Source organism: Nyctereutes procyonoides, unplaced genomic scaffold (assembly GCF_905146905.1).
Source record: "Nyctereutes procyonoides isolate TBG_1078 unplaced genomic scaffold, NYPRO_anot_genome, whole genome shotgun sequence".
In the NCBI taxonomy this organism is placed as follows: domain Eukaryota; kingdom Metazoa; phylum Chordata; class Mammalia; order Carnivora; family Canidae; genus Nyctereutes; species Nyctereutes procyonoides.
The window spans coordinates 66,903,345-66,926,486 of NW_026575142.1; the positions used below are offsets into that span (position 1 = coordinate 66,903,345).

Consider the following 23,142-nt stretch of genomic DNA (forward strand, 5'->3'; position numbering starts at 1 on the left):
CAAAAAAGTATCCAAGCGTAACAGGCTCTATACCCAGTAGAGAACATAGAAACAGGATGACCACCTTTGTCACTGGACAAAGTGACACTCCACATTTTCAGATCTGATGAAAAAAGCTCCCTCTCCACCTTGCTCATTTTCCAGAATGCCAGTTAACTGCCATGGGCCTGCCCCGCCTCCAGCTCTAAGAGAGGAACCACAAGAGCCAGTGAGCACTCCATAAAGCTAATCAATATTTAGAAGCTAAAAATAAAGCAAAGAAAGAGACAAGTGTCTGCCCAGGTAGCAGAAAAGGGCCTTTTCCTTGTGCCCCCGAGAACTGAGTCCTGGGCTCATGCTTGCAACTGTTTCTGAGATGCGCTGGGATTGACAGCTGGACGAGATACGCAGGCACCTTCGTAGCTGAAGAACAGCTGAGTCCCTCCTTCTGTCCCAGGCCAGCCCGGCACCACACAGCTCTCTCACAGCAGTCAGGGAGGCGAGAGGGGGTCTGCGGCCAAGGTCACCCCCATCATCCCCAACTTCCCTTAGGTAACTGGAATCCGGATCTCATCTGCTGCCACAGGAAGAAGCGACCCTTGAACTTCATCTGATGCCTCTGGATAAGGGAGAGAGGATCTTTCTTTACATACACCTCACAAGGGTAAACTTAGAAGGTTCCAGATGACTTCATTGGACAGACAGGAGTGGCTACAATGTGCCATAAATGACAGGTGCTGAGGAAATCCAGGGGATTGATGGGGAGCTCCTTGAGACTTGGCCATCCTCACCGTGATGTACCGTGACGTCCTTTACCCTGCCGTCCTGCTAGGCCCCGGCCAAGCTGCCCCATAGGCAGCGCCTTTTAGAGCCCCCGGAACAAGAGTGGGAATACACTGCTGTATGTTCGCAGGGACGTGCTGACAATAAAAACCCACTCGGGTCTCAATTTACTGAGCCTGGGTTTATAAAGACGTTTACGGTCTGCTCTGTTAATGAGCCACTTTAACATCGGAGGGGGGATAGAAAAGCGACATTTAAAGGCCATTTCCCCCATCTCAGTGCCCTTTTCTGCTTCTTGCCGTTAAATCTTGTAGGACCCTGGAAGATTTCTAGGGATACCAACATGAAGTCCCACAGTTGCCTGGGATGTGGCTTTTCAATTTCTCAGGAGTCACTACACTCTCTTAAGGTTTGGTTTCCCGATGTCACGATCCCTCCACTTAAGGCCTGAAAACACACCAAATTTATAGCCAGGGTCCCACCCATTCAGTGCCCAGTGGGGCTGCAGGACCCAAACGACCCCAGGAATGTACCCCACTCTGAATTATGCGTTAGACAGTCTATGAAACACAGATGGAAACCAGACACTATTCTTGTCCTTAAGGAGTTTATAATTTAAAGACGCTAATGACTCTATGGGTAAATAATTCTAAAACAAGACCGACCTGCAGGCGATACTAAGTATGAACAAAAGAAATGGGAAGAACAAAGTAGAGATTAATGTTAACAAGATAGAAGGGTATCCCACTAACAGGGGTTTTTGTAGATTGATCAGGGTCACAAAGGAAGAGTGGGTGAATTCAACAAGACTTGTCCAACAGCCCCTCAGGGTGGGATGAGCATTCTAACCTGGGCAGGATACGGACCTAAAGGTTCAGGGCCAACCCCAGCCTCCTGCCGGCCACAGAAAGCCAATTTCTGATCAGATCTGTGGATTCCCAAGTCCCTCCAAAATCAGGGACACTCTGCCCTGGAGAGCAGACACAGCAGTTCCACCCCTTGAAGGTATTACCGCTACATACTGAGAAAATAAGAAGCAGCAGCAGCACGAGGCTCACGTTTCATACTTCCCAAAATCGGACCAGCCTGGGTTCAAAGCCAGGCCCCAACGTTCCCAACAAGTCACTTAAGCTAAGCCTCAGTTTGCACATCGGTACAGTTAGAATAACCGTACGTATCACAGGGGCGCCTGGGAGGCCCAGTCGGGTAAGCCTCTGCCTTTGGCCCAGGTTGTGGTCCCAGGGGCCTGGGGATCGAGCTCTGCATCGGGCTCCTGCTCAGTAGGGAGTCTGCTTCTCCCTCTCTCTCTGCCCCTGCTCCTTCCTCCACTGATTCTTTGTCTCCCTCTCAAATAAATACAATCTTTAAGAGAAAAAAAAATAGTACATATCACAAAATTTGACTACACGGTAAGTAAGTAGCCCAGTGCTTCACATGTGGCAAGCGGCCGCCGAGGCTATTAGCTATTAATATTGGCATTGTTATGATTAAATGAATTCTATTCCAGCGCAGCGTCAGGTGCATCTGGTGTTGGTGTGGCCTGAGACTCGGCATCCTGACCGCATCACGTCCTGGGAACTGTAAAGCTTAGGACCAAATCTCTGCCCTAACCCAGGCCGGCATGAGCCAGCCGCCTATGCCACCCGCCTTCCAGGCCCTCACTCAGCACCTGGCACAAACAGACCCCAGGAGTTAAACATGCATTCAGTCTCCACTGGTTTCAGGAACATCTACCCTTGTCCCCCAGCTGCTCCGGGGGAAGGATCATACTCTCCCTGCCTCCCCACTCTCCCTGGGGCACACAGGACAAAACTGCTCCTTACGCTTTTCCAGCGTGTAATTCGACAGGTCTATCATTTGTCTCTGTCTCTGTTTTTATAATATCCAAGCCCATGTGAGCCCGAGGGGGGGCGGTGACCTCAGTGATAACTGGCTCTGAGCCCCCACCCAATTCTGCTACTTCTGGGACGTTCCCAAGCCCCCCCCCCCCCCATCTCCCAAAGGGTGCTCTCATGGCCATTGCAGCTCTTGCAAAATCCAGCAACATGCTCCTCCGTGAGGAATGACCCTTTCCATAATCCCCAAAGCTCGGCTCTTCTGCTCCCACCAAGGGGGAGGATTCCTTTTATCAAGTGATCATAGCCATTCTCAGCATCTCGTCTTCCCCGAAATCTCTAGGCAGACACCAAATGTCGTCGAATTGATGAAAAGTAGCAGAAGACGTGTCTGATTCCTCTGGGTGGAAATCTGAAAGATGAATAGGGCTCATAACGGAGTTGGTGGAGCCAAGGTGGGGCCTGGGCACGTGCTTCTGCACCTTGCTATGGGACTGCAGCTTGGGATTGCCATGGTAAGCCCCCAGGGCCCCAGCAGAGCTCCCCACTCCCAGAAGGTGTCTCAGAGACAAGCAGGAGGCCTCAGCCGGCTAGTGGACGTCAGCAGCGGCAGGCTGCTATTGCTTCTTAAAATGCAGAACACATACATCCTAATTATGTGTGGGTCAGAGTCGCAGATCTGTGGCCGGATAACTGAACTAGAATTTGCAAACTAAATCCCCTCCAGGTGAATCGTGTGCAGGCCCATGACCTAAGTGAGAGCAGTGAACTTCAACTCTGTAGTGTCCTTACTCTGTGAGAAATTCGTTCCAGACTGCAACCCGATATATGGTATATGCAAAAATATAGGCACCGTAATAGTTTTCTACTCTAATTAATTTTTTTAAAGCTAATTGCAACCCATTAGACTCACTCCACAACTCGTTACACTTTGAAAGACTCTGGATTAGTGTGCATAGAGAGGGAGTAGGGTGGTGATTGCTGACAACACAGAAGAGCAAGGAATGGTTAGGCCATCAAAGGCACTGCTAAATTAAGGAGTTTGGCCTTATGCTGCAAATCATGAGAAGTCATTCATTTCATTAATAAATAGATGAGCAGATCAACAAAACACGGGTCCTGCCCTGTTGGAAACTACAGTCTCCTCTGGGGAAATGGTGGGGGAGGAGACAAAAAAAATTACCTGCTAACAAGAGGGACTGGAGAAGACATCAAGGCAGGGGGAACAGCACTTGGAACAGCAGACGGGGTGGTGGTGAGTAACAGCCAGAAACACTGAGAGAAATGCAAGTGGCCCAGTAAGGAAAGGCTTCAGACTGGAATAGCTATTCTAGTCCTTTCTCTGGGCCGGGGGGAGAGCTACCGCCTACCTTATTTTGAAGGAAATTATTAGGATTACCTTCATTAAATAGCTCTCATAAAATATGAGACATCCTTCAGAATAAGAGGTGACATGAAGGTAAGTACATGGCAGTAGACAGGAGCAGAGTTCCCATCCCTCGAGGTCTTGAAGAGATGGTCTCCTCAGAAATACCGGAGCGGCCTGACTGGGGGACCTGCCTTCATGGTGTATGGAGTTGATACAACTGTGAAGCAATGTCTCAGGCCCATCCTACCTTAACAGTTGTATTGAGGGTGTAATTTAAATGCCATCAAATCTCTTGTGTCACCACCATCCAATTGTAGGACATATCCCATCACCTCAAAAAGACCCCACGTGCCTACGTGCAGTCCCTCTCTGTCTTCATCACCAGCCCCAGCCAACCACTAACCCATTTTCTGTCTCTACAGATTTGCCTTTTTGGACATTTCACATAAATAGCATCACACCAATATGTGAACCTTTGTGCCTGGCTTCTTTCACTTAGCATAAGGTCCCCACTGTCGCAGGTATCAGTCATTCTTTTGTGCTGCCGGAAAGTAAGCCATCCTGCCCCTCCACATTCTGTTTACCTCTTCCTCGGCTGACAGACACTTGAGTCGTCTCCACTTGGGGCCATTATTATGAACATTCAGGTTACAAGTTTTTGCCTGGACATATGCCTGCACGTGTCTTGGGGTGAGATTCAGAAGTGAAATCGCTGAGTCACATAGTAAACTTATACTTGACTTTTTCAGAAACAGGCAAACTGCTTTCTAACGCGGCTTAACCGTTTTATAATCCTACCAGCAAAGTATGAGAGTGCTAGTGTGTCCACATCCTCAGGGACATCTTAAACCCAGATTTACACTGACGGTGGCACGGAGCATAGTTTGAATACGGCTGTAACTAGCCGTTCTTGCAACTGTGGAGTTCACGTGGCCTTGCCATTTATTCACATTCCAACTTTCCTTGAGAGTCAGAAAAGAAACCATCAGAGATGTTCACTTGAACCATGCTTGAAATCGCTCGGATGGAAGTGCAGTATCAAACAAACGGCCACAGAAAATTTGACCACACTATCTGTCGAAGGGGACTTATCAAGGAACCAAGCATGACAAACGAGAACGCGCCTCGCACACTAAAACAGGAGTCCCGTAGAGACAAAATCCTAATTGTGAACCCTGCAAACAAGCAGCAACTTCCAGAAAGCAGGAAGCCAGAAAGAAGGTCAGGGACCTATTTCTCTAAATCTGATGCAACTTGCATTGCAGCAGGTGATGAGCTACCAAGCAGAGACCCTGCTTCCAGAAAAGAAAAAGAAACGGACCTGGCCCCAAGGGGACAGAGAATAGTCACAGTAATGACCCTGCTGCTTTGTAAACCCCAGATACCACTTACAAGCAGACTCCCAAATTAAAGGAAGGGGTGGGCACCCAGAGAACCAGCAAGAGCTCTGGTTCGGAGACCAGGGGAACACCAAGCTCTCCAACGCCCGCCATTTACATTTTCCAACCTGGAAAACAAACCCTCCGTCTGGGGCTGGGACCAACGCGTCTCTAACATGTTACATCAAGTGTCATACATGGTTCACTGAATATGTATGAACGTGTACAATCCCCTCTCCTCACAGAGAGGCTTCTTCCTTGGGAGGGACCCTTTTTGCTCCTGGGGAGGGATGAAGGCCTACGAGGGAGGCCCCGTGCCAATTACCGGCGAGCACTCTTTCTGGTGCCACCAGTTAAGTGGAGATGTAGGGACCCAGCTGGTCAGGTTCCAAGAGATTTCCCCTGCTAATTTCCAGTCACTCAAGGAAAACAAAGGAGTAACTGAGATTGGGTTACCATGATTTTAAAGACACAGCGTTCCTTCTCTTCTTCTCTCCCCCACCCCACCCCCCGCCACAATGTGTAAACTTCTGTATTTCACACTTTTACATCTGTGCTGCTCCAAAAATAAAAGCTGTTTATATTCAAGAAATCATGACTACAATGCCAGTGCGAGTTACATCTTTAAAATACTCCCGGGGAGCACATGCATATTGTCCTGACCAAGGTGCGTTAGGTGTGCAACGTTCTTTCCCAGAGTGGCATCTGGGTATTGGGCGCCAGGGGAGCACTGTCGTGCTCTTGTTTATTCGTATGAAAAGAAAACCTGAGTTCTCTCTAGAGCTACCAGTTGAAAAAAAAAAAAAAAAAGAAAGAAAAGAAAGAAAACGGAAGGGTGGCCTTTTAGGAAGAGCAACCACTTGGCTTTGACTTTATCAACTATAGTTGAGTAGGACGTGTCCAGCAGAACCACCCGAACTCAGTTTCGGGCCCCTAAACAAGTTCGACTGGAAAACCACAGCAACTCCCCAACTCAGAGGACCCATTCCCCCACGCAGATGGCTGCAAAGAAGCCATGTCAAAGTCATACTTTCCTGGGCCTAAGATACCTACCACACTACAGGAAACAAAAGTGTCCCAAACCCGGTCCCAGAAAGAGCTTTTTGAATGACGTAGAGAGAGAATCACAGGAGGGTAACCCCATATAGAGAGCAGTTAATACTCCTGATTAAACTGCTCAGCTCAGGTCGAGGATACTTTAATGGCATGAAGACCTCTTCTGAGAAAGCTGGACCTGTCCCCTCAATTGCAATATGACAAAAAACCGAGTCATTATTAATCAGGTATTTTGTGCATCCTGTACAATGATGATTATTTCACACCTCTTTTTCCTTTAAAATAGGCCTTCTAAGTGGGAGGCGGGAGGGGGGTCTTTGTATTCAATTTTTTAAAAGCACCTGCCCAGCAAGTATGAAATAAAATTTTGATGCATATTCATTATCAAGTTGTATACCAAGTTACCTTAACAACCCCAAACAGAAAAACCACCCAATATAAGCAGTGGGTTTCTCTAAGAACTACAGATTAGAGTAACAACAGGGGACGTATTTGTAGCTAGGTAAGAGATGTTTATGAATTGTTGCTACAAGGGAAGTCTGATCCTTTAACCTGCCGCCTAGATTCCAAGAGTCCATTTCATTTTTCAAGTTTCACAAAATAAACAACTCAAAGATTTCAGGCTTCAGACAAAAGTAAGAGCTGAAAGAGCTGTGAATACGGATTCCTTTTTCAGCGTCTAGGCAAATACCAGCATCTCCTGGGACTTCAAACTGAATCCCTACACGTCCATAGGGAAAAACAGGAAATTAGCACCAAAAAGATGCATCTTCCTGGTCATGGGGGTGGGGCTTTCTGCCCCCTGAATAAACTTGCTAATTAAAAAAAAAAAAAAAAAAAAGGCAACACAGAAAAACAATCCAGGATTATCAGTTGAAAGTTGTAGACTAAAGAAAAAATAAAAATAAAAAAAAGTTGTAGACTATTGCACTTCAAGTATCCCCCATCTTACAAACAATTCAAATGCATGTGTTACTGTGAAATTTTAAATTCCATATTCCTGAAAGTATGCGCCTTCCACAATTTGAAGCCAAACGCCTTATGAAAAAGTTGCAGTTACCTTATATAAATAAATCACTATTTTCTACTCTGCAACATTTTCAGGCATAGCCAAATTTCTGTGGATATGCTGTGTTTTCCTAAAACAACCTGTATTTAGTAAATCATTCTTACAATTATTTTCTAACATATGCTTCTCCCCATTCATTAGGCACCAAGATCCAGGAGGACAGTGTTCACATGTGTCTTCTTCTTCACCAAATGCTCCAACATCTAGCACAACGCTAGGCATGCGGTAGATGCTCAATTAATATTTGTTGGATGAATGAATGAATGAATGAATGAATGAACCACCATGAAAGAACGAGAGGAGGGGGAAAGGCTGTATTTTTTAAAAACTTAAGCCAGTGATTCCAAAACTCTGAAGTACATCAAAATTACCTGGAGGGCTTCTTTTTTTTTTTTTTAAGATTTTATTTATTTATTCATGAGAGACACAAAGAGAGAGAGAGGCAGAGACACAGACGGAGGGAGAAGCGGGCTCCATGCAGGGAGCCCGATGTGGGACTCGATCCAGGGACCCCAGGATCACGCCCTGGGCCAAAGGCAGATGCTCAACTGCTGAGCCACCCAGATGTCCCACCTGGAGGGTTTCTTAATGCACAGGTTACCGGGCCCCATCTCCAGTTTCTGATTCAGTAGGTCAGAGAACCAGAACCTAGCAGATGAGTGTGAAGCTACTGATCCCGGGATCTCACTTTGAGAAAGAACCACTGTCGAGGCAGTTAACCTGTCAACCAGCTCTTAGAAAAATCGCAACACACAGGATAACATTTACTAAAAATCTACCAACTGCAGACTCCTCTAATACCTACGGAGACAGCCACGCCAAGTCCTCGCTCCAAACTCTTGCCAACACAGGACATACGTGCAAGGGGACGGTACCCAGACACATGTCCAAAACAGCAAGAAGTCATTAGTACAGTCGAACTAAACATGTTCCATTTCTCCAGTGCATTTCTTTATGATGTATCCTACTGTGCGGTTTAATCTATTTTTCTCAGATGGAAATTACTAAACTGCAATGCATAGCTGTTCTTTCTCGCACAGCCCCAAGTCATTTCACTTACTAATGGGACTTTTGTCTGAGGCCAGGGCATGAAATGCAGTAAGGAAGCCCATTTTAAAGCTTATTGATGTTGTTTATATTTCAGTGTCTATAAGGACCAGAGCAATGATTCAACATTCAGTCCTCCATGATCAGAAAGCAAGCAGAGGTACACATTTCATCTAAGCCTTCACCGCATTTAACAAAAGGATACACAAAAACAATCCAACAGGATCCCAAGCTCTAACTCTGATCATTGCATAGGTTTTTAAAGACTGGCTAGCATTAATTTTCAAACATATACATCTCTCAGGACCCTGTTCTGAATGTAAGTGCATTTTCACCCAGATTATAATCAGAGAGGGTATTTAATTAGATAATGTCTGCAACTTCGAAGATAGTAAAATTCCCTATAAATGCTAAATATTGTTATTATTATTATTATTTAAATGCAGTTTGTAGTTACTGCTTACAACCTATTCCACCCACCACACTGCTATAATTTGATTACAAGCAGCTAAAAAAAATAATAAATAACCTAGAAGAACTAGAAGTAGAAACCATGAAACTATGTCCCTGTGAAGCTCTGGGTTTCTACCCTAGGCATAAATGATTTGTAGGCATTTTAAATGGAAGTTTAGGGTATACAATCTAGTAAATCAAGGCAGCTGGCCTCCACAAAACTGACAACCCCAAAGTTGTGTCCATTTTAATAGTTTCTTACTTATAAACCTGGTGGGAAACCAATTGTGGTGCAAAACACAAGGCTGCCAGCTGCTTCTTCCATTTTCTCTACTGTAATCTTAAAATATCTATAACCTTCTGAAAGAAAGGTACAAGTCAAGATTTTTGACTCTAATAGTCATGTGACAGATAAAGGTTTGAGAATGGCCCCTGCTATCACTTATCTTCTGGCTCATCTTGCTAACTTCTGCAGTAATCGCAAATTCTTAAAAAACAGACACCTTTGAGCCTGGTTCCCCATGTCTTCCCAACACACCTGTCGTGTGATTTTCCAAAGAGAATGACAGATTAAATGTAAACATGCCTACACCCAACGTACAAGGAAACCACTGCGAATCCCAAAATGGTGCACATTTTATGTCTTTACATTTTTAAGGCAAGAAGAAGAACAATTAACATATTCTAAGGGGACCTTGGTTATTTAAGAAACAAAATCACAAGGAAATAACACTCAAACACTAGAAGCTCATCAAAGAGAGCTTGTGCCCAAAAGAAAGGCTTCTGGGAAATTTGTGAACTTTAAGGAGATAATGCATCAGATAATTCTGACGTCTTGACAAGGTCCACAGGGCAAGTAATGGCCATGTGAGTCACTACTGGCAGTGGCTTTGGGGCAGGTCAGCTGTAAGTTCAGCCATTTCGTAGCTCTATGACTTTTTGTAAATTAATTGACTTTTCTAAGCCTCGTGGGCGTGGGCTCACCTAGAAATGATATACAGCCACGTCACAGAAAATCTGGAGATAATCTGACAACATCAAGAGCCTTACAGGTCATTTACACACTTTCATCAAAAACTGCACTTCTAAGAAATTATTCCAAGGACACAAAGATGTATACAAAGATTTACATACATTTACGGACGCACTGTGTACAAGACTTGAAAAGCTGGAAATAACCAAAAGCTTCATCAATAGGACTTGGCTAAATATATTATGATTCATCCCTGCAATAAAATGCTAGGCAGCCATTAAAAACATATGATTAGAAATTTGAACACTCACTGAATACTTGAAGAAATTTTAAATTACATACTAATTTCTAAGCATGATAATAGTATTGCAGTTATGTATTTTTAAGAGTGCTTATCTTTTAGAGATGCATACTGGAATGTTTACAAATGAAATGATATGATGCTTGAGAATAATATAGGGGAGGAAGAGGATGGAGGATGGAGGTAAAACATGACTGGGCATGAATGGATCACTGTTAAGTTGGGGGCTCATTCTACTATTCTATTTTACATATCAGTTTTATTTAGATTAAATTCACACTCCATAAAATTCATCCTTTTGAAGTGAACAAGTGATTTCTAGAGCTGAGTAACCATCACCATTGTCTAATTTTAAAACATTAGCATTTTCCACTGCCCCTCAAGTTCTAGAAACCACTAATCCACTTTTCTTCTCTATAGATTTGCCTATTTGGGGCATTCACATAAATGAAATCCTGTACCATGTGGCCTTCTGTGAGTAGCTTCTTTAATCTAGCATAATGTTCATCCATATCACAGTGTGTATCAGCACTTTCTTTTATTGACGAATAATATTCCACAGTACAAATATACTACATTTCATTTATTCACTTATCAGTTGGTGGACATTTGGTCTGTTTCCACCCTTTGGCTAGGATGAATGACAATGCTACGAACATTTGTGTATAGGTTTTTGTTTGGATATATGTTTTCAATTCTCCTGGGTATATACCTAGGAGCAGAATTGCTGGGTCACATGGTAACTCTATTGTTTAATTCTGAGGAAGCGCCAACCTGTTTTACAAAGTGGCTATACCAGGAACCTGGGTGGTTCAGCAGTTGAGCGTCTGCCTTTGGCTCAAGGCCTGATCCCGGTCTTGGGGGATCAAGTCCTGCATCGTGCTCCCCGCTTGGAGTCTGCTTCTCCCTCTGCCTGGGTCTCTGCCTCTCTCTCTCTGTCTCTCATGAATAAATAAATAAATAAAATATATATATTTTTTAAAGTGGCTATACCACTTTACATTCCCATTAGCTACGTATGAGCATTCTAATATCCCTACCACTTTTACATATGTTTAAAATTCCCCATGACAAAGAATATTTTAAATTATGTTACAGAAAAACATTAAAAGCATGTAAAAAGGGTGATTATTAATTATTAAGTTTAAAAAACAGGTTGCTTCTCCCTCTGCCTGTGTCTCTGCCTCTGTGTGTGTGTGTGTCTCTCATGCGTAAATAAATACTTAAAAAAAAAAATAGGGATCCCTGTGTGGCGCAGCGGTTTAGCGCCTGCCTTTGGCCCAGGGCGTGATCCTGGAGACCCGGGATCGAGTCCAACGTCGGGCTCCCGGTGCATGGAGCCTGCTTCTCCCTCTGCCTGTGTCTCTGCCTCTCTCTCTCTCTCTCTCTCTCTGTGACTATCATAAATAAATAAAAAAAAAAAAAAAACAGGTTGCAGGGCACCCGATTGACTCAGTCAGTAGAGTATGGGACTTTTGAACTTGAAGTCATGAGTTTGAGCCCCACATTGGTGCAGAGTTTAAATAAACAAACAAACAAACAAATGCACCACACAACTGAATACACATTTTTTAAAAAACAGGTCACAGATAATATATACAATACGATCTTAACTTTTAAAGCTATCTAGTTAGTGGGGCACCTGAGTGGTGTAGTCTGTTGGGTATCCAAGTCTTGGTTTTCGCTTAGGTCGTGATCTAAGGATTGTGGGAATTATGGGATCAAGCACCACCTTAACTCCACATTCAACACAGAGTCTGTTTGAAGCTCTCTCTCCCTCCCCCTCTACCCTTCCCCATACCCCTGTGCACGTACACTCTCTTTCTCTCTCAAATAAATAAATAAATCTTTGTGGAGGGGAGGCTATCTCGTTAGCTATGAATAAAAAAAAAAAAAAGCCTACTAGGCCATATATCAAAAGGAGTCCTGAAGCCCCAAAGGTCTTCCTGGTGGCAAGTCTTAACAAAATCAAATACATGCACTGGCTTCAGGAAGTTTACTGTCTAGTAGCAGGTATAATCCTTGTAGAAAGTTCTGAGTGTGAGGTCAGTTCTGAAAGGGTGTACAAGTGGGGCGGATAACTACTCCCTAAGAGAAATCAGGGGCCATTTTGTGGGGAAAAAAGTGGCCTTTGAAGGTTTAGCATTAGGCTAGTAGGTACAGAAAAGAAGTATGAGGCAGGTGACCCCCGAGGGAGCATCCACGGGGAGAAGGAAGTCGTGCTCTGTGGCAGGAGTACGGGATCGGTCGTCAGAACTGCAGCGTGTGGTGGGAGGCCCAGCTGAATTACAGCTGCCCTTGCTACTAGCCGAAGAGTGGAATCTTTGGTCTGTAGCCAGTGAGGAGTCAGGGAAGGCTGGGAATAAGAAACCCCGAGGCTGGAAATGTGCTCTTTGAAGAGCAGTGTGGCTGCAGGGACGAGCACAGGGAGGCCCGGCAGGAGAAGGCTGGTGGGAGAGGCATGGGAGGCAGGTCTCGGCCCGGGTGCCGCCCAGGGGACAGTTCCTGCAGTGGTTGTGGGGAGGAATGGGGCAGAAAGCCTCATGCAATAGAGTAAGGAAGGACATTCGAGACTGGGGTGAAATAAAATGTGTTTGGAGAATTTCAAGACACCCCTAGAGACAACTGGAGAACAGGCTGGGCATGTGAAAAGCAGACAGCGAATCATCTTCCTCTAGAGGGAAATAAGCTTCCAACCAGAATGAAAGAAATTACAAGCGGAATTCATCCAACATTTTCTATTTAAGTCCTCCCTCTCTCTCCTCTAGGAACCTTATATTTATATGAGCAGAATAACATTTCATTCAAAAAATATCACCCAGATTTTCTTGGAATTCTCAGCACACTGCTGGTTCAGGCCCTGTTCTCAGACAGCTACTTCCCCCACAGATATGGAAGAACCAGTTTGACATTAAAGCATTTTTCAGACACGAGTGATCCCAAATTCTCTCAGAAACACATTCTCAGGGACCGGTGGCGCTCCGCTCCGCGGGACAGGACAGCCATGATCCGGTCACAGCAGCTCAGAGCCGGGTGGACTTTAGAACCAGAGCCGTGAAGGAAGGAGCAGCAGGAACAGGAAGGGTCCGCAGACTAAGACGAGGGCAGGAACCCGGCCGTGCGGAGAGAAGACTCAAAATTCCAAGATTTCAAAGGGCCTTGCAGGTAAGGGGCGGGCAGTGTGATACCCTCGTGAGGGAAAAATGACGGGGATTCTTTCTTTCTTCAACAAAATATTTCCTGACCTCCTAAGTCGACAATTATGCAAACAGCAAACCATGACTTCCATTCGCTCTTGTGCTAAGATTACTCCAGTTAACAATGCACACTGGAAAATGATTATGCATTTTTCTCTGATGTTCTGATAACTACCACTACACACTATTTCGTTCTGAGGCAGCGCTATAGCAAAGAAAGCACCTGCTTAATATCTCTGAAAAAACAACCAATGTATCTAATTTTAAAAACTGCCCTGCTGTTATCATGTTAAGATAAGATTGATCTTATCAATCCTTGCAACTTTACTAAACCCTCGTTTAAGAGCAAATGTAATTAAGTGCTTTGGGGGTAAGGAATTAATAAGGCCTCAAGATTTCTTTAACCCCCACCCCCTCCCGCCACCGAGACCTCTGACCAGAAGGTTTTAAATACTGGACTCGTATCATTTCAGGTGCCCACTCCCCTCCAGAATACACAAACTTTGAAAAGACACAGGCATGATAAATGTGGTTTTGTTTTAAAAATGCTTCATCCATTAAAAAGAGGGGAAAATTAAAAAAAAAAATGAGAGAGAGAGAAGAAAAAAAGAAGAAAGTTCTAATGATTAATGCTGATACCGGATACTGGTTTAGAAATACTCCAGGGGCGCCTGACTGGCTCAGTCATTAGAGCAGGCAACTCTTGATCTCCGGGTTGTGAGTTTGAGCCCCATGTTGGGGGTAGGGATTACTGAAAAATAAATTCTTAAAAAAAAAAAAAAAAAGCAATGAATGCTGATACCGGGGCAAAGGTCAACCCAGGCCAGCAGAGAAACATATGAGGTCATGTTGCCACATAAAAAGGAAAAGGCACTATTAAAAAGATGCAAGGCCTTCTGTTATCCTTTTCTCAGGGTCATTTTCAATTAGGTGAAATCACTGGGGTCAAATGGTAGAATCAAGATTCCCATAAAATTCTGGGTAATCATGGATTCGTGTATCTGTGTAGAGCTTTACGGCTTTCACAGTATTGCCATAAACACTGTATCTGGCTGTTGAAGCCAGCCTATGAGGAAGGCAAACAGTTGAGATCATTCCCATTTTTCAATGAATTATAGTTCCATGACTTACCCAGAGTCACAGAACTACTAAGACATGGGCACAGAACCCAGTGCTCAGCCCACTCCACTCACTTACTCACCAATTTGTGCATTTATCCGTTTATGCAACTAACTGCAATTACAGCCTCAAAGATGAGCAAGACCTAACCTCCGGCCTCACGGAGCCCGTAGTTTATGAAGTAGGCAGAAAATAATCCCCACACCATTTATAACACAAGGATGAAAAGTGCAGCAGGAAAGATGTGTGCAAGTCTTCCGGATGAGGTCAGTTCTTAAATCTAGGTCCTGGGAGACAAAGAAATAGCTGGGCCTAGGAGGCAGTGAGGGGCAGGGGGAAAGACAAGCAGAGGTCATCTGATTCTGCTCAAATAGAAAAGTGAGTGTGAGTCCTGGCAGAAACTTCGAGTATGAAGTCAGCAGCGGCCAATCTTGGCCTTGGACGCCTTCCTCTATGGGCCAAACTAAGGACAGCCAAGGTGCTCAGACTCAGATGTATGCTAATCTCCAAAAAGCTTTCTGGGCTGATCTCACCCCATGTGTAACAAAGCGTACCGGTGGCAAGTTTCATTTCTTTTAATACTGTGATGTCTTGAAGGGAGAATGACTCAAGCCTTTAGTTTGAATGAGTAGATTGTTTTCTGTAGCCCATGTATGTAAACACACATTTCATACACCCACATGGATAGTTTATAACCGTAACACGATATATGAGGATCCACACACATTATGCAAAACCTACATAGAACTCCATAAACCTCACATGCAGAGACATCCGAATAATGTGCAGATCCACACTGACCCGATGGGACAAACTGAGATGTAGACGGGTCCCGGAGACAGGGTACTATGCAGGACAACCATCTGTCCTAGATGATTCAGACAGTCATTTGCCGACAGAGGAAGAATTGAGGCGGGTTGAGCAAAAATGAATTCTGTGAATGCTCCAGGGCTTTATGTATTACGAGCTTACCTGCATGGAGCAGTTTCTCTATTCTCAAAAAATAAAATTCCATGACTCTGGTGAAATAATTCCTCGCTGCCATTTTTTTTTTTTTCTGTGCTTAGGCAGAAAACGTATTATTGATTTCTGATCCAGCCACAGACAATGCGACTTAGAGAAAAGAGCCCTGAATGAGAAGTCGGGACACCCAGATTCCTCCCCAAACTACCCTTTCCGCTTCCCTCACCCCCATTCCAAGGGGAGACGGGGCTGTGTGACCTTGGACGAGGACTACACCTCTCTGGGCTTCAGCTTGGTATTAAATGGAAGGAGTGGCTAAGTGTTGTCCAATTCTCTTTCAGCTCTAAATCTATAAAATCATCCCCTTCCCCCCACACTTGGTTTATCTCCAGAGCTTTAAAAATCAGGACTAATAAAAAAAAAAAATGGATTCAGATCATCTCTCTTCTAACCAAAGAAGATCCGGTTTTATCTTACTTTTTAAAACCATCCAAATCTTGCATAATTTAAGTGATCAGTGCTGTCACTGGTTGCTCTGGTTTAAATTATGCATTGTTGCTATTTGGGGAAAATTTAGACTGGGTCCAGTCTGGGATCACTGGCTGAGAACAATAAGCCCCCAAAGTGAGAAGGATAAAGGCTTCTCCAGACAGGATCTGCTTTTAATGCATTGAGCTCAGGGTTTACAAAAAGAGCATTGATTGTGTACATTAAAGAGCCACCGAGACAGCAAGGGACTGGTTAAGGCTGCAGCAAATTCTCCAAGATGCCACTGACCTTGGCTGCATTTCAGGGGTCAGGCATTCCCCACGAGGCTCTCAGCAGGCGGGCTTTCCTGAGGGGTTAGGAACTAATGAGACCTCTCATCTGGATAAACCCACCTCTCCTAATTTGGAAAGACAGAGAGACATTATCTGCTCTCGGACTTGTGGAGATCACCAACGGGGCCCTTGGACTCAGCAGCCCGCCTGCACACCTCACCCCCTACAAGACTGGTCATACTCTCTGGCACCGGGGATGCAATCGTCTCCACATCTGCATTTAAGTCTTCCAGCCAGCCAGCCAGCCAGCGGTTCCTATCTCTAGAGCTGGCCTTCGCCCTCCCTCTTCACACACCTCCTGCAGGCAGAAATACAGAGGCAAAGCACTAAGCCCAGGCGACAAAGAGCAATTTCAGTGAATCCTGCAAGATCTCTTTTCAAAATACAGATCTCTGGAGCACAGGCCTCCCCGTGTGTGATTCACACTCAGGCAGGCCCGGTGAGCCCTCGTGGTTGCTCACCAGCCTGCAGGCTCTGGGCTCCAGATCTCGGAAAACCTGACCCGTGAAAAAGCCCACGGGGGACACCTCCGACCGAGGCCAACTTAAAAATCGCCTCGGATTGCTTTCTATTAGAGGAGCGATGAGGACATTCAGCTCAGGAGAAAACCACAAGCCTTGCCCATTGTTCAGACTCCTTCCCCCTACCCCCCACCCCACCCCCTGCGGGGCTTCGCCACTTTCCCCTACCCCTAGTCTGGGCCATCCATCCACCTGATTAACCCGCTGGCAGCAGCTCCCAGCAAGGAAAGTAGGGCAAATGAACACACACAGCCTGTAAGGCAGGAAACCACAGACTTAGCCAAAGCACCCACCCTGTTACCAGCCCCCACCCCCAGCTGCCCAGGGAGCTGCGGCTTCTGAATGTGGCATTTCTGCACCAGGCAAATAGACAGCTTAGTGTAATATCACATGAATGAGCTTTTGCTGCCCAACTAGCCAAAAAAAAAAAAAAAAAAAAGAGGCCATTTCAAATGGCATCTATGTTCCTTCTTGCCTCGCAGAAACCTCACCTCTGGGAAGGATGAAGCAGAAGAGGAGGGGAAGTTCAACAAGAGGAGGCCGTGCAAGGGAGGGAGGCTTTAAGGAGCCGCAAGAAAAAGTAGCACTTGGACGGTTCAAGATACGCGTGAGGGAAGGGGCAGTGGCAGGAGGAGGGGTGGAGATTCAGGTCTGTAACCCCGAGATTTGGCATCAGTGTAACAATGTAAGCCTCAGGAGGGCGTGTGAACTTCCCGGCTGCAGCCCTCCCGCGCCGCTGGCTGCGTGGACAGCACCGGCGAGGCGGGCCCGCGACCCTCCGCGCTGCCAGGATATATGTGCAGAGTCGCTTTTTCCCCCTTTAATTCCTAGTCTTCGTTCGTTCGGGGGAGAGGGGGAGAGGCCATCCTTAAACTGGGGTGCGATCCATCTCAGACCCCCCCCCACTGGCTGCAGCATCAGACCCTCCCTGTCCCCCTCTTCGGGAGGCAGCATCTCATTACAATGGCAAGAAGCCTCGGCCCCCTTCCCCGAAAGAGCGTGTAGGGATCCGGGGGGTGGGGGTGGGGGTGGGGCGTCGTCGAGGCTACACTGGGGTTCCTGGGATCCGGAGCTCAAAACAACAGCAAAATGGATTCTACGGCAAGTGATGTCTCAGTCCATACAATGGAAAAAAAAAAAAAAAAAAAGGCGTCTGGGGCGAAACGCAAAGCGAGCCGCGGGGCCGGAGGGAGGTGGATGCTCTCCCCACAAAGGGCTGGCCGCGGGCACACGCGCACTCGCGCACACTCCCGGGAGTTCCGGTCTGACCGGCGGAGAGCGGAGAGCACATCCCTTCACCTGCCTTAAGTTGGCCCATAAAACTGAAATGTCAGGGCCACAAAGTCAAAAAAAAAAAAGGGGGGGGGGCAAGCAGGGCTAAGTTACCCCGTAAACAGGGGTGCGCGAGGCGGGCGCGGGAGGGCGCGGAGCCGAGTCGGGGCGCGGGGGGCGGCCTGGGGGGCGGCGGCCACCGACGGGTACCGGCGTCGCGGGGTCGGGGCCGTCGGGCTGCCCCGGTCACCCTGCAGGGAGCTGCGCAAAGTGAGTGGCCGGTGCATTTATCCACGTTTTGCAAAAAAAAAAAAAAAAGAAAAGAAAAGAAAAAAGAGGGGAGGGGGACGGTGGGGCGTCGCGCCTTGCACGAGCTGTGGCCGTCCGGGGCGCGTGTGCACACACACACACACACACACACACACACCGCCACACACACACGAGCATCCCACGTTCAAGGCAGGCTCAGGCGCCGGGGTAAGGTGAATGCCCCGCATCCCGGGGAGCCCGGCCGCCGCCGCGGGGGTCACGGAGCCGAGGCTCGCCCGGGGCGGGAACGGGAAGCCGCGGTCCCCCCCCCCCCGCCGCCGCGGCGCCTCCGCCTTGCGCCGACCCTAGCCCCCGGCGGGGACCCCCGAGAAGCCGGTTGTGCTCACCCTCAGCGCCGAGAGATCGATCTCATCCAGGCTGCGAGCCGGGGAGTCGCTCGCCATGTCGACTTCTTCGCGGGAGCAGCGGCCCTGCGCCCCCCCGAGGCTCCCCCCTTGCACACTCCACCTGGTCTACCGGCCCCGCGTCCTCATGCGGCTGCCGCGCCAGAGGCCCCGGCCCAGCCCCCGCGCCCGCCCCGGCCCGGCCCGGCCGGCCCGGCTCCGGCTCCGGCCCCGCGACGCCCGATCCCGCTGCTGCGCCCGCGGGCGGCCGCGGTCCCGGAGCCCGAGCTGCGCGGCTCTCCAAGCCCCGAGCCGCGGTGCGTGTGGGCTGCGCGCCCCGCTCGGCTAAGGGCGCAGGGGCTGCGTGGGTGTATTTAAGTGGGACATGCTTCCCTGCCTGTGCGCGGATGGCGGCTGCCTCGGCGGTTATAATGAGACACATCAACTCCTCCACTCCGCCGGGGGGTGGGGGCGGAGGAGCGCCCCGAGCTGTCCATCAGCGCTTCCTGGGAGGAGTGAGGCGGGGGGAGGGGAGGGGAGGGGAGGGGAGGGGAGGGGAGGCGGGGGCGGGGCCTCCGCCGGGGAGGGGCCGCGCTTCCTGACCCGCGCCCTCCGCACCAGCCCGCGGGGCGGGGCGCGCCCTCTCCGCCCCGGCTCCTCCCGCGGGGTCTGGAAAGCGGTTCCCGACCCCGCCGGGCCTACCCTGGGGGCCCAGGGCCCTGACTCGTGCGCGTCCGGGTCGTGCGCTGCAGCACAATGGCCCTCCTCGCACGGGGGCGGGGGGCGGGGGGCGGCGGGGGGTTCGCGGGAGGCTGCGATGCTCCAGCGCTTTGCACATCCCGGGGAGGGCGGCGGGGTGCGGGTGGGGGGGAAGAGCGACGGCCGCCCTCCCCCCGTTAGTTATTTGTGAGGCTGGAGTAGCAGGGGCTGGTGCAACCGGTGCATATAAGGACTTGTGTGCAGGGAAGGGGATCCGCCTCCAGGCGCGGAACGAATGGGGGCGAAGCGCACGGGCACCCTGCGCTCCAGCGCTGCGCCGCGGCGGGGGGGGGGGGCGCCCAGCGACCCCCGGGAGCCCGGCAGGGGGCATCCGGGACCCGCCACCCGCCGGTCGGGGGCTGGGAAGGCTACCCCGGAGCGGGAGAAACGGAGACCGGAGTTCCCTGTTGGCATCGCCACACCCAGGACCTGCCCGTACCGCAGTTCCCCACGGAAACGACCGAAGCGAGACGAGCAGCTTTTTTTTTTTTTTTTTTTTGCTTTTTTTTTTTCCTCTCCCTTCCCCCGGGTGCCGCAGCTTCAGGTACCCCTCCAAGGGCGACAGCGGGTGGGGCGGCGCACGTCGGCCCCCCGGGCAGCATTTCCGCCGCTGAGCTCCCGGGGCGGGCGGAGAAAGTTTGGCGGGTGGCTGGGAGGTGTGTGTGCAAACGCACGGCAGGAGGGCGAGCTCACCCCCACCCCCCGCCCCCCGCTGGCTCCTGGAAAGGCTGAGCGTGGACAGTGGTCAACATGACCTTCCCCAACCAAAAGTGTGAGGTCACTTCCCCCGGGCCCCCCGCGGAGGAAGGAAGGGACGCCGGAGCCCAGCTGTGCCCCCCAATGCAGCCGTCGCCCTGCAAGCGCTCCCTGCACCCCGGCTGCAGCCGAGGAGGGGCCTCCGGCCCGCGCGCAGGCCGGGCCTCGGGGTCCCGTGTGCCAAGTCAGCCCCCGAAGGAGGCTCTTGAATGAATGGACGGAAGGCGGCGCCGCGGGGTCAGCGGGACTGCAGACCCTGGAAGCCTGCGCAGCAGCGTCCGCCCGGCGCCCGGGTCCCGCTGCTGTCCAGTGATGGGGCTTCTTGGGTGCCCCGGCCCGGGACCCTGGCCACCTGTTCCCACGGCCGCCGCTCCAACGCGCTGGATTCAGAACGCTCGACGTGACCTCTCATTTTCTACCAAGATCATCCGGCTTTGAGGCTGGATGCAAGCAAGTGAGGTGCAGTAAGCCACCAAGGGATGTAGAAATGATGTTAGGAAAAAGCCCTATCATTTCCCATCATGCGCTTCCCATCATGGTCCTTATTTTTCCCTCCTCTGTCTCCTTTGTACCCTTAAGCTAGATAACCAAGGCATGCACCGTCTCGGGGTTGAAAGAAATCATTGAGATCTATCCACCTAGTTTGTATTTATTTATTTATTTTTTAAAGATTTCTTTTATTTATTCATGAGAGACACACTACAGAGAGAGAGAGAGAGAGGCAGAGACACAGGCAGAGGGAGAAGCAGGCTCCACGCAGGCAGGGAGCCCGATGTGGGACTCGATCCCAGGACTCCAGGATGACGCCCTGGGCCAAAGGCAGGCGCTAAACCACTGAGCCACCCAGGGATCCCCTATCAACCTATTTTTTTTAAACTCCATACATATGAAAAATGAGTTTTTTTGTTTGTTTTGTTTTTTTGTTTTTTGCATGGACAACCTCAGTTTTAGACCCCGGGTTTTATCCGAAACATCACAAAGAGGATCATTTCTTTCCACCTTAGTAAGCTGTTTAGGGTATGATGATGTCATGATAGGGCCCTAAATTCTGCTCTTGGATCTAGAATTGGAAGACTGTATGTTCAGTGCAGTGATGGGTACTAAGTGGGGGGGGGGGTTCCTGTTGGCTGACTGGAGGAGCAGGGTCAGGTGGAGCCGGAGATGCAGTGGGAGTGCTGATGGATTCAGCAAACACCCTAAAAGGAAAGATTACAATAGCCAAGGCACTTTCATCTAGGAAAGGAAGGAGCAAACTCCAAGCTGTTTGTGCTGGAGGTGAGGTAATAGGGGCGACCGGATTGAGAAGGGAAGCAAAGGTCAAATCAGGTAGGGCTGGCACGGGTCCCATTAAGGAACTTGAACCTGTTCATTGAGGTCAAGTGTGTGTCAAATTTCAGTCACTTCAATACAAGCTCCTGATTTTTTTTCCCTGATTTTTTTTTTGGTCATGTCTGTGTACCTGCCATACTATTATCTACTTAATATGTTTCTTTAAATCAATGCTTTTCTTTTTTTCTTATTTAAAAAGAAACAGAGGCACCTGGGTGGCTCAGTTTGGTGTCTGGCTCTCGATTTCTGTTCATGTCATGATCTCAGAGTCGTGAGATGAACCCCACACTGGGCTCAGCACTGGCTGTGGAGCCTGCTTAAGATTCTCTCTCTCCCTGTCCCTCTGCCCCTTCAGCACCTCCCCACTCACTGGCTTGGGTGCACCCCCCCTCTCTAATAAATAAATAAATGAAACATAAGTCACTACTGTAAATGGAAAGGTAGCAACACTTGCTAAAAAATAGAAGGAAACCATCAAAATAAATATAATGGGAAATAAGGCAATATTATTTAATTCTATGGCTGCCTGCTTCAGGCTTCTAGCCTAAGGCCTACTATTCCTTTGTTAAAAGAGAAATTAGCGAATGCCAGAAAAGACTTTCAAAATTTGACCACAGTGAGATTTTTCTCTTGATGTAATCTGAAGGATTAAAAGACTTTGTATCATTTATGTGCAATTTGAAATCCTGTAAAGCAGTAAAATATGCTGTTTATGTCTATAAACATATAGTATATGTTTTAAAAACATGTAAAAGGGGCGCCTGGGTGGCTCAGCGGTTGAGCATCTGCCTTTGGCTCAAGGTGTGACCCCAGGTCGGGGATCGAGTCCCCCATCGGGCTCCCTGCATGGAGCCTGCTTCTCCCTCTGCCTGTGTCACTGCCTCTCTCTGTGTGTCTCTCATGCATAAATAAATAAAACCTTTTAAAAATAATAATAATAAAACATGCATTAAAAGCATGGACACAGGAAGGAAGGACACAGATCAACTTCAGGATAGTGAGAAGGGTAGAAGAATAGAATGGGAAGGTACAAAGGCTCCAACAATGAGATCTAATTTATTTAAAAAAAAAAAGATCTAAAGCAAATGTTGCTAAATGTTTGGAATTCTGAAATCTGGATGGTTACTAATTAACATTTATGATATTGTGCTCTGTATATTTGAAATATTTATCTATTTTAAAAATATTTATAAAAACAAGAGAATCTCAAAGAGGGTAAGGTTCTATTAGATTCAATGTTATTTAATGTCATATCCATGCTCCAACTAAAATAAACACTGTGGAAATCAGTAACACAGCTTGTTGAGCTTCTAAAAGCACACTCTGTACATCTTCTATCAGCACAAATCCCTAGATATAACAGAAAATATATTTTAAAAATACTTTAGAGTTCTGGAAAACAAAAAAAAAAGGGGGAGCATCGGTGGTCCAGCAATTCAGACCACTTCCTGGGTTACATAAAGCGGGTAGGATTGGATAGCCAGTAGATCTGTAAAACACAACTGTGC

The 23,142-nt window shown here is 48.1% G+C and overlaps 1 protein-coding gene across 11 annotated transcripts in view; it reads right to left on the bottom strand.

Annotated features, from left to right (window-relative positions):
• Window positions 1–18,951, bottom strand: part of TNIK (TRAF2 and NCK interacting kinase) — a 375,104-nt gene extending 356,153 nt beyond the window's left edge. For 5 of the 11 annotated variants that reach the window (XM_055308516.1, XM_055308517.1, XM_055308514.1 and 2 more), the window contains exon 1: window positions 18,794–18,951. In XM_055308516.1, coding sequence (XP_055164491.1) covers window positions 18,794–18,850 — 57 coding nt within the window. In that variant the 5' untranslated portion in view covers window positions 18,851–18,951. The remainder of the gene's footprint in view (window positions 1–18,793) is intronic. The other 6 variants (XM_055308524.1, XM_055308522.1, XM_055308521.1 and 3 more) reach the window with 2 other exon arrangements.
• Window positions 18,952–23,142: the final 4,191 nt, after the last annotated feature.